We start from the raw sequence: 12488 nt of genomic DNA, 5'->3' as shown, positions 1-12488 counted from the left end.
GAACAATATCCCAAACATCATTCTGAATTATGGAATTGTATTCTTCTACCATGGCATCTTTCCACTCTTGTGACTTTAGGGCTTCTTCAGCTGTAGATGGTTTGATTTTGTTTATCTCAGTTATAAGAGCAGTATAACATGATTGATTTCGAGTTCTCTTGTTTTCTTTTGAGATCTCATCTGGTTCCACATTGTTTTCTTCAAGCATCTTCCTTGCCCATAATGATCTTTTCTTCCCATTAGTTATATCTGGTTCTCTCTCTTCAGGTGTATGCTCCCTCTGATTTTCAGTTTGTCTAATTTCCTCATCATCTGAGATGGGTTCATCTTCTATGCCAATTGAAAGTTTTAAAGCAGAATCCTCTTCAAAAATTACATCTCTACTTATTTCAACTGATCTTTGTCCAGGAATGTAGATTCTATAACCCTTGGAATTTTCACAATATCCTATAAATATACCTCTCTTCCCAGACGGTTCAAGCTTAGTCCTCTTTTCTTTGGGTATGTGAATGTATACTGGACATCCGAATATTCTAAGATGACTTAGATCTAGTTTGATCCCTACGAAGACTTCTTCAGGTGTGGTATTCTTTAGAAAGGAATGTGGACATCTATTTTGAATATATACAAGTCTTAGAAGCTTCTGCCCAAAATGAGGCATGCATATTCTGATCATATAACATAGCTTTTGCAGCTTCAATAATGCTTCTATTTTTCCTTTCTGTGACTCCATTTTGTTGAAGATTATAAGGTACTATATACTCCCTCTTAATCCCAACAGAGTTACAAAAACTTTTGAAGATGTCAGATGTATATTCTCCTCCATTGTCTGATCTTTAATGTTTTAATCTTTTTGCTTGTCTGATTCTCTACTAATGCTCTGAAGGTTTTGAATTTTGATAGAACTTCATTTGATTCTTTGACTTTCAAGAAATAGATCCAGATTTTCCTAGAAAAATCATCAATGAAGGATATGTAATAAATAAAACCTCCTAGCGAAGGCGTGGGCATGGGTCCACAAAGGTCTAAATGAACTAGTTCGAGAACTGATTTTGAGTTATGTTCACTAGAGGGTAAAGGTTTTTTTATGATTTTCCCTAAAGCACACCCTTTGCAAGTTCCTCTATGAGATGAGTCTAGTTTAGAAGAACCAAAAGTTATCTTATCTAAATTAGGAAGTGGACTAAACCCAATGTGCCCAAGTCGTCTATGCCATAATTCATTAACATTGGATGTTTCAAGACTAAGAGCTTGAGTTTGAATATTGCTTAATCTATATAATGTTTCATATCTGGACCCTATGATAATGGCATTTTTCATATTTGAGTTATTATGCCAATATAGTACTTTGTCTTTGTTGAAGGTGACATGATATCCATCATCTATTAGACTTGAGATAGAAATTAGGTTCCTTTTTATGCTTGGTACAAATAAGACATCTTTAAGATTAAGTGTAGTTCCATCCTTTAATTTTATAGAACATGTCCCAATTCCTTTTACAGGATAGGTAGAATTGTCTCCAATAGTAACTCCTTCAGTGATATGAGTTCCAAATGTATCAAACATATCTCTGAATCTGAATATGTGACAGGATGCACCACTGTCTACAATCCAAGCTTCTTTATTTGAATTTACTTCACTTGAAAGTGCAGAATAGTAGAGTTGATTTTCATCTTCCTTTGTTTCAGCAAAGGAGGCTAGAATTTTTTCTCTTTCTGGACAGTTTCTGAATGTGTCCTATTTTCTCACACTTAAAACACTTAACATGAGAATGATCTCTCTTAAACTTTTTTATATTATTATTATTGAATTTCTTCTTTCTTTTGTTTGAGACAGTGTAAAGAACCTGATTTTCTCCCTCTTGATTTGAAGTGATCCCGCTGGAGATTAGCCTTGATTCTTCTGCTATGCATTCATTTTTCAATTGATCAAAAGTAGGAATAGAGGGTCTGCTTACAACTTGTATGAAAGTATCCCAAGCCATTGGAAGTCCTCTCAGAGCTATTAATGAAAGTTCTTGATCATCAATTTTGTTTCCGACGGAAGATAATTGTTTCTTTGTTTCACTTATTTTCTCAATGTAAGAGTGAATAGAATCTCCTTTTTCCATTTGAGTATTCAATAATTGGGATTTTAAGGTGATTAGTCTACTTGAGTTATTAATCTCAAATGTATTTTTTATGGTCTTGAATACTTCATATGCACTTTTGATATTTGATATGGAAGGAAGGATGTGATATTTAACTGAATCAACAATGATTTTCCTTGCCTTGTTATTTTGTCTTTTCCAGGTGAGTTTTTCGGTTTCATCTTGAGGTATTGGAATATCTTTTTCAATGTATTCTTCAAGTTCCAGTTCTTCCAGAATTGGAATGATACAAGTTTTCCAAGAAAAGAAATTTGATGCACCTTCAAGTCTGTCTTCCACCCTGACATTATTTGCCATTATTTCCTCTTTAAAATTTGAAATTTCTCTACCAATTTGGCTCTGATACCATGTAAAGTTTTATGTTATGTTGTGATCTTGATTGGTGTAAATCTCAATTTTATTATTCTTGAAATGAAGATGTTAAGATACTGATATGGATTACTGGATTGCTATTGAGGATTTAATTTCTTGAACTGGATATGTCCTAGATTTTATGTATTACAATCTGCAAGTGAGAAGGTATGATTACCGCTGCGATTGATCTACCTCCCACTGCAGATCATTATCATAATATATATATATATGAAATGGTGCATAGAAAAGACGTGATGAAGAATCACATATCAAACTGTATACACCCCCACGATTCTGGGGCAGGTCATCGACGGTTTAATATATTTAATAATATTGGTTAATAAGATAGGTGGCCACGATGTATAATCTGCCGTTTTAATAAACTTATAATTTGCTATCGACAGTATATAGAATACTGTCAACATGCGTCATATTGATATTGGCAGATTATAAAGACGTGAGTCATCGGTAGTATATATACATTATTTAAACTGATTTCAATATATGTATATATAATATTATATATATGTATATATATAATAATAATAGTAATAATGATATATATATATATATGTAATATTATATTTATATGTATATAATTACTGTAATCAGTTATATAAAATTTATTTGAAAAATAATCATAAAAATTATAGATTCAATTTCACTAAAGCTAACATTCTTAACATGAGGTACTTGCATATGCAACTTGGAGAATTTAGATGAAAGATAGGAGCACATAATATACAAAAAAATGCAAATCTGAAAAAGAAATGAAGAGATTTGGAAACAAAAATGGAAGAACACATATATATAACTTTGCCCTACGAATTTCACAAGAAATTTTACCTCTTTCCACCAAAACCAAGAGAAGTCTCTTCAAATCTTTGAGCAAAATTTGAAGCAAATCCAAGATATTTTCCCATTTAGAAAATATTCCAGCAAAGAAACATATATAGACTTCAAATCTTGACTCGATCCTTGTCAAATGAATGCATTCTTGAGTCAAAGTCTATTGCTTGACAAGTTTAGGAAGTTAGAGATTAAAATTGCACCATTTTAGCAAGTGTTTTGACCGAGCAATGTGCAAAATGCAAAGCATATTGGAAAGTCCAAGCATAGAATGTAACTTAAAAGAGTTGTATGCAAGCTAAGAGTGATAGGAAATGCTTTAGAAATTACATTTAGCCAAATAGTTGCTAATTTGGTGAAGACAAATGCTCAGATCTAAGGCATTTTTGGGCAAAAACGTGCCCTAGATAGGTTGTGAAATGAGCAAAAACCTCAATAAAATCCACTTTTAAGTAGGCTAGATGTGATCCTTAGACGATTTCATACAAAAATGACCCAAATATCTTCAAAATTCATCATGTATTGACCAAGATACGAGTGATTCTTTGCTGCAAAATCCCGTTTTTAAAGAAAAACACCCAAATAAATGAACTTTTCAAAGCCGAAAACATATGTTTTTGAAAACATATGTTTTTGGGTTAAAATCTCCACTTTGGGGTATTTAACCAAAACGACTTATATTTTTAAGTAAAGACACACTTCCTGGTTGAAAACACATGAGCTCTTGGACCAAAAATCGCCACCTTCCTCAAACTCATGTATTTTTAAGTAAAGATGCACTTTTGAATTGCTTAAAGCATGTGCTTTTGGGCCAAAAATCACCACTCATATGCCTTGTAGTTATAAAATCATTAAAACACACTTTTAGGGGATGAAAGCATGTGTTTTTGGGTTAAAATTCCCCACCTTAAGTGATTTTAGCTTTAAAATACATGCTACTTTTTTTTTCCTTCAAAAATTCACTTTTATACTTATGTGATCTATGCAAAATTGTGTATGTGTATTAAGTAGCTTCTATTCATCTGAATTAGTGTATCTGATGTTAATTGACTGAAAGATGCATGAAATAATCTTAAAATCCTTAAAATCTTTGAATTTCATGGGTTTTTCAATTTTCCAAGTCCTTGCCGAGTCTGATTGTCAAGTTTGAGTCCGAGTCGAATTTTGATTTTCCGAGTCAAAGGAAAGTCTGAGTCCCGTAACTATGATTATTACACCTCAAGTTACCCTGTAGGTAAAATCCAAGTTACCATGCATAAATTGTGGAAGTCTGGTAATGTGCTTGTTCATAGTCAAGGTACTGCAGTTGTCAAGGTACTGCAATTGTCGCGGTTGAGCGATTTAAATTAAAATGTTGATTTAAGTGTATTATATGTTTTAGATAAAGGTAAAAACAGGTTTTGAGGGGACCCAAAACCCCTTTACATCATAGACTCAAAAGATATTCAAAGAAAGCCCAAACATCCCAAAGGGATCCAAACAAAGGTTATAAAGGGACTAGATACCCCAAGTAAGATCTAAAAACCAGAAGCATACTGCAGCAAAAAAACATTATATGTCTAGCAGCACCAACAAAAAAACCAAAAAAGAAACCAACAGGAACTCTTAACCAGCCAACCAGCAAGGGGACTAAGAATTTCTTTTCACTCCCTTTTTGTGGGAGCGTGAATTCATATCAAATTGAGGAAGGGCCTTTTTAGATCCTTTCCTAGTCACAGGTGTCCACCCCGCCTCAACCATCACAACCTTAGACTGCCAATTTTGAGAATCCAAAATAGAGGGAAACTCGTCCAAATTTTGACAAGGACCATCTGTCATCACTTCTTCCATCAGACTGGAACTAATACCAACAGTCTGATTAGCAATTCCAATAGCAGCAATAGAGGGAAACTCATCCTTTTGACAAGGACCATCTGTCATCACTTCTTTCATCAGATTGGAACTAATATCAGCAATCTGATTACCAATTCCAGTAGTAGCAAAAGTAGAACCAGAAGAAGAAATATTACCAAATCCAGCAAATATACAATGACCAAATCCAACAATCATAGCACAAGGCAACTTACCTTGTCCAGAATTAGCGGTCTCAACACCAAAACCACTAGATTTATCTCGACCAAAGTCTGCACCAAGAACACCAGATTTAACACCTTGACCAGAAATAGTCTCAACCTCCTTTTGAAAAGATCTAAAACTACCAACAGACAAAGGACCAACCCCATAAGAAACTTGGGCATCCATCTTGGAATTAGAAGCATTCACCATCTCAGAAGAGCTAGAAGGAATAACTTCCAATATAGAGGATGGAGCCCCCAGCTCTACAGATGTCAGAAACCTCAGCCACCAGAGCAAATGTTTTGACTACTAAATAATGTTGCTCCAATACACCCTTCCACCAAGAGGAAGGTCGTTTATTTCTAGATTTTCCAATCTCACACTTAGCATCCATATGTCCAGTATTGAAACATTTTTTACACCTAAAACGGAGGCCCTCATAACCAAGCGACTGAGTCCAAGAACCCTTTGAATAACTTAAAATAATCTCAGCTGGGAGACCCTTTGAAACATCAATATCCACTAGAATCCTAGGATAAGTAGAATGGAAATGCTCAAAAGATTGGGAGTCAACCATATGGAAATCCCCTAAAGCCTTGCCAATTTCCATTAAAACAGAATTCACCCAAAAATGAAAAGGAAGATTAGGAAGCCTTACCCAAGTTGGGATTTTGAAAGACTCGGTTTGAGGGTTAAAATCTGGATGCCATGGTTTAACCATTAAAGGAAAGCGATTCTCCCAAGAAAAAACCTAATCACAAAGAATAGCTTTCCTATAATTAGAATTGACAAAAGTAACAATGAAGAAACCTTTGACCAAAGGGAAGATCTCAACAGTAGTCGTAATATATGGATCCCAATACTTCGAAATCCATGCATGGAGCTCCGAGAGGGTGGGCCAAAAACCTTTAAAGTGACAAATAATAGAATCCTTGGAAAGATCCCTAGTACGTTCCTCAATTTCTAAAAGTGACTCATCCCCTAGATTATAAGTGTATTATATGTTAATTTCATATTTACTCGCAAATATGTTGTATATATAGTTAAATTAATTAGAGTTGAATAGGTTATGTGTTGCAAGTTTTGGGGAAATTAAACTGGAATTTGATTTATTGGTTTTTAATTTTTTTTAAGTTTTAGCCATTTTGATGTTGGGGGAAAATGACTGTATATTCTATGAGTGAGTGATTTCCTTGCTAGGTGATTTTCAAATTTCCAATGTGGTCTCCAAACCCCTCTTTGAGAAAATTGATTTGCATTAGTGGAAGGAGATTTTGGGAAAAGAGTTTTGTGGGTAGTCTCTCATTGGACTCATTCTTGAATTTCTACCAATTGCTAGCAAACTCATGGGCTTTCACAGGATGTGGTCATTTCCTCCTTTGTTTAATTGTTTGCTTCATTTTGAGGTATGAAGCCTCATAATTTTCTTGCATTTCAATTTGCATGAAACTAGATTGTTATAAATGGTATGTGGGATGGTTTTATTGTTTTTCCCTACATGTTCAATTCAATTTGAGGCCCATTTGGGCATATCCATATTGTGTATGTGAAATGGGTGTTTCATATGTCATTGTGCTACCCATTTATTCATTTGTAGACAAGGCAGAAATAGTATTGGAATGTTGTAATGTTGATCCCTTGGAAACCAATGGTTGTGTGGTTTTACATTTGATTTTTTGGTGTTTTTAGAGAAGCATTAATGGTGATAGCCCCCGGGCTGATTTTTAGCCTTCAATGATGTTTTAGGAAAATTGAAATTTGATGTTTGTTTTATGTTTATCAAAAGTGAAATAATACTTTTATTTGTTGAATTTTCATCTGAGACCCATTGAGATCCAAACTCTCAGTATAGAGATTGATTGAATGTGTTTGTGCTTGATTGGGCATTTGTAATTTTGAGATTGAATCCTTATGATTTATATGAGCTATTATATGATCATGTGATGTGAAATGTGCTTGGAATCATATAGGGATCCATGTTGGGATCTGTGTTCTTGGCTTTAAGGTCAATTGAGCGTACTTGTGCAAGTTTGCCTTGGTTTATGATAAGTGACTTTTGTGTTAATGAAATGTGGTGAATATAGAAGTTGAGTAAGTGTTTATGAGAATGCATTGTTGGATAGTTTGAGGTATTGTAAGCCCGTCATGTAGCAATAGGTCTTGTTTCAAGAAAAGCTCATACATACAGCAATTGGTCTTATTGAGTTGTAGTTTCCCTTAAAAACCTGCAAATGTAGCCATTGGTGAAGTTCGTGGAAAACACCCACACATGTCACAATTGGTCTTATGAAACTGTACTTCCCTTGAAGGTCAGTACATGTAGTCATTGGTCAAGTCCATGGAACCAGAACTGCACATGTAGCAATCTTTCTTACTAGACAGTAGTTTCCATTGTGTGCCAACATATGTAGCGACATGTCTTACTAAAAAGTATCTTCCCTTGTATGTCTATCAATGTGGTGATAGGTCATGTCTCAGAATACACCCACGCATGTAGCAATCAATCTTAGGGAGCCATAGATTTCCTTTGGCAAGCCCTTTATGTAGCAATAGGACTTATAGAATTGTGGTTGACTTGTATACCTCTGGGTGGACACCCAACTAAATTTTGTGTATAGTATGTTGCATGCATGTTGTTGGTCTTTGCGTGAATGTTCTTGTTCATATGAGATAGTGATATATGTTCATGAGTAGTCACCCTTATGGCCTTATGACTTGGCGTCTTTCATCTGCATAGATGCACATAGGGATTGCATGATATTATGAAACTGTTTGTTTAGTTAAGGATGCATTGCTATGGCATTAAAACCTACTTCTGTCGTGTGTTGCATTATTGCTTGGGTCATGTCACTATCTCCACAAGCACAATGGGTTGGACCACATGGTCGGGTGGTCTCACAAGGCACTGTTAGTGACTAGTGTATAGGTGGTGGATTTCTTTAGAGGCCTCTGTTCAGCTCCACTGCACTTCTCTATCCCTCTCTTTTAGTTGCAATTTTATACTTTTTAATCATGACATGTATTTGGATGGATATTGTAATGGACATTGTAATTATGCTATTGTATTGAGGTATCCATACGAGATAGGCATTCAACCACAGAGGTCAGGCATCCATCTATCAATGCAATGGATATCCATCCTTCAAACACGATAGCCAACATATTGCTCTGACCAGAGACTTGAACTTGGGCACAGTTTGTTGCCCTAGGCTCCTAGAGACTACACTCCTAATGAAAGTACACTGAGGTTACCACCTTCTGGAGTAAATATATGATTAGTTTAAGTCCAACCTCAGAATTCAGCCTTAATCCTCGATGAGTCAAACAAATCCATTTGGGATTCCTTCCGAGTATCCAAAGAACATGTTTAGAGATTTTAATCCCACCCCTTCACTCAAACTATGCAGATGTTGTCATACTTGAGAAAATTGGCCTTAAGGATCATATCACTGTACATCCTAATATGGGACTAGATGTCTTTTAGCCATATGTTAAAGTCAAAATAGGTTCAGTCTAAAATTCTAAGTGTTTGGGCCACAAGTCATAGATCAATGCCTTTGCACTTTAGTTCTTCACCTGTTCATTGACACGTGTATCATTAAACTTTGACAATTAAACTTATGAATCGATTCACGCACTTGTCCTTAGGTGCCTCTACCTTAATAGGCTTAGGAGCTTGGTTTGAGGAGCTAGATCGCATGTACTTGTTTAATGTTTTTTTCCTATTTGGATCTTGCACCAAAGCTAATGGTTAAATGAATTTGTATGACTAATCATAGTAGGAACCTTTAAATTGGTGCTTAAAATGAATCATGTGGATAGATGGGTTCAAAAGATTGACCTCATCTCCTTCGTCCTTGTCGTGTGTCTTGGACCAGCACAGCTTAGTAGGTGGCTCATTAGGTCTAGTTTGAGCTTGTGAGTCAACTCGAGGAATGTCAGAATTTCATTCCAATGGCATAGTTGGGTGTCTTGGAACCCTTGGAAGTGCGTCAAGACTTCCAGTTGTGCACAATCATAAAGCAATTGTTGTAATTATGCTTATGTTATTAGCCATGTTGTATCATGTTACGTAGGCATTAATGTTATTGTTTCAGAAAAAAAGGTGCATGTTTTCCCCTTAGTTTTTAGGGTTCCCTGGCAGAGCATTGCATAAATGATGACCAACATACAAGGACAATCAGAAGAAAGAACCAGGTACTCCTCATAAATCCAACTAATTAATTGCCATAGACTTGTCTTCATGCTTACTGTCAAATGAAATCTAGCATATATGTCTTGTTATAGTAGTTATGCACAGCAGAATAGATACGTTTTTGCTTTGAGTTTTAGCATCCCTGCATGGGAACAAATGCTGGCTTCTTTTGTTAGTTGAAAATTCATAGCTTTCAGTTTTCTTCTGTTGGATGATATGGTGAAGTCTTTCATATTCTTTCTGTTTTCCCATGAAATATATGACACTGTGGGAATTAAGTTTAGGCTCATCCTTTTATACTCGGTATAGCTAGTAGATGGTTAGCAGCTTAGCAGGGCTCTAGCCAATACTGATATAAAAAATTGTATTTTCAAAAAAAGAGTAATACTAAAAATAATTAACAGGGCTTTAATTAAGCTCTAGACACATAGATACTGTAGATAGTTTGCAGAGGCATTAGTCAATATTGATATAAAACAATTATATATAAAAAAAAGAACATTTCTTAATACTGGAAATAAATAACTACGGTACCATTCATGCACGTCGATTTGAGAAATAGCAAAATATAAAAGCAAAACTTGTTCAGTAATTTCACTAATCTGTCCTCAATTGAATTTAATGAATGTTGAAGATTTCTTCTTTGCATCAAGCTTTCTTACCTGTGTCGCAATACCAGCATGGTCAGTTCCTGGAATCCACAGTGTTGGCCTGCCCTTCATCCGCCAATATCTGGTCATAATATCCTTGTGCATTGAAATTTGGATTAGAACCACAAAATTTGGATTATACTGTTTGAGGAATATATAATTGTTATGATTTCCAATCTTCTACTGTAATATCCACTGTTTGTCATTTTGAATTAATCTTCTTCTCTTCAAGTTATTATTGCTAGCAAACTTAGGTGGGTTCCTATGGAAGACTATTTTTATCAAGCAAGGTTCTATGGGGGAAAAACAAAATGTTACAAGATTTCTTAGAATCCTTTTTGTGATAAATGGCAGCTCCTATTTTTTAGTTTGAAGATTTTGAGGTGCATTTGGAGTGGGCTCGAAATTTCCACCACCAGTTAAGCATTTTTTTTGTTGCCACTAGTCAATCTGAAGTCTTTAGTCTCCAGCCAATTAATCCAGAAAAAGTTTTAGAAGGAAAATTATCTACGTTTAAATTTTATTATTCTGTGTTTGTAGTTCACAGACCAGAAAATGGCAGCAACAGCACAGATACTTTAAAATATAATCTGTACATTTCAATACTAAATTCTCTCTCTCTCTAAACTTTTCTCGCTACTATTCCACAGAGCTTACTAAAAATAGGTTCATTTTGGAGGTGTTTCTCATGTATTTTGAAAGTTCAACTAGAGAAAACTTCGGCATCAGAGTTTGCAGCGACTTAATTGAGGCTCTTTAAACTTAAGTAGAGAGTATCTCAGCACCGAAGTTGAAATCTTCCAAACAAAATATTTTACCATACTTTATATCAATATTTATATCATTTTATATTTATATATTCTATTACATTGTATATATAAAACAGTAATATTCATGAAGCCATCAGCTTCCGTAATTTTATAAACTTAAATTACATTTAAAATTAACAAAGAAACCACTCATTTTAAAATAGTTTTGAAATTTCTCAAAAGAAATGTTTAGAAAGCCTCTTTCCATAGTAGCCTAACAAGCTTACTTCCAAAATGGCAAACAGTCGATATTACATAGAAGGTTGGAAATCATAATAACAATATCGTGCCAAAACTATATTGTTCCACAATACTGGAAAGTCTCATTATATGAGAAGATAAAATGCTTTTTTGACCAAATCTACTTTAGAACCACTCATTTGGAATGAAAATAAAAGAAAAGAATCGAAGAAGCCAAATCAAGGAAATTATCCAAGTAAACAGCTAGCATTGATAATGAACCACTAAAGCAATGCAAAGCTAGTTACTGCGTGCATCAGTTCTCACCTCAAGAGTAACAAACATAGCATGGCCCATGTGCAAAGCTCCTGTGACATTAGGAGGTGGCATGGAAATCACGAAAGGCGGTCCATCTTTGTTAAAGTTAGGTTTAAAGAAACCTTGAGACTCCCACCTGAATTAATAACCAAACTCGTAAGGACCAACTAATTATCGTGTGACAGCGGAAAAATAAGAACCCCTGCTTAACATGTCGTCTAGAGAAGTAAAAAAGTTTAGCATGAGGTGCATATCAGTGACCACTACTAACCAGTTGTATATTCTTTCCTCAGCTGAAAAATCAAAGGTCTTTGGCAGCTGGGCTGAGGATAAGACTTGAATGCCTATTGACACTTTGCTCTTGTGAAGCCTACCTGCAAAACGGTGCAATGGAATTGGCGCTAAAAATGAGGATATGGAGTTGGAGTATATTTTCAATTCCCTTGGGCTGCCCAACGCAGGACAGGCAGCAGAAAATAGCAATGCCATGGTTGATGACAGCGGATAAGAGGCCACTGCCACTGCCTCACCACCAATCCGCCTATAAGCTCTCCATTTCTTGCCTCTATATTTGTTGTAAGAACAACATAAGATGCTATAGTTTTTAAATATACCTTATACAATTTTATATTTTTTATGTCTTTTATATATAAATTATTATTATTATGGATAAGAGGCTAAGCTAAAATTAATTATTATTATGTGTTGTGATTAATTATTATTATTCTTTGAGACTCACAATTTACCTCTTACATGATATAATTCTATTTATTTATTTATTTTATTAATTTTTATTAATCATTATTTGTATTAATTATTATTAGTTTATTATTATTAAGGTGATAGGCTTTGTGTAGGAGTTTTACTCTTCCAAATGACTTTTCTTGTTGTCTGTTAATTATGTAACTTGCAATCATGCTGTATGATAA

At 34.7% G+C, this 12488-nt stretch overlaps 1 protein-coding gene across 1 annotated transcript in view; it reads right to left on the bottom strand.

The window, feature by feature from the left end:
• Positions 1-12140, bottom strand: part of EMB2247 (protein EMBRYO DEFECTIVE 2247) — a 358900-nt gene extending 346760 nt beyond the window's left edge. Inside the window, exons 1-3 of the mRNA XM_089814096.1 lie at positions 11831-12140; positions 11569-11695; positions 10265-10348 (exon numbers count right to left, since the gene is read on the bottom strand). Of these exons, the coding sequence (XP_089670222.1) occupies positions 10265-10348; positions 11569-11695; positions 11831-12048 (429 nt within the window). The 5' untranslated portion in view covers positions 12049-12140. The remainder of the gene's footprint in view (positions 1-10264; positions 10349-11568; positions 11696-11830) is intronic.
• Between the last annotated feature and the right edge of the window lie 348 nt (positions 12141-12488).

The sequence above is a fragment of the Cupressus sempervirens genome, chromosome 2, assembly GCF_028749045.1.
Source record: "Cupressus sempervirens isolate cs-2001-9-10 chromosome 2, ASM2874904v1, whole genome shotgun sequence".
NCBI classification, from domain to species: Eukaryota; Viridiplantae; Streptophyta; class Pinopsida; order Cupressales; family Cupressaceae; genus Cupressus; species Cupressus sempervirens.
Note: the sequence above shows the minus strand (reverse complement) of the source record. Positions and strands in the feature narration are given on the sequence as shown.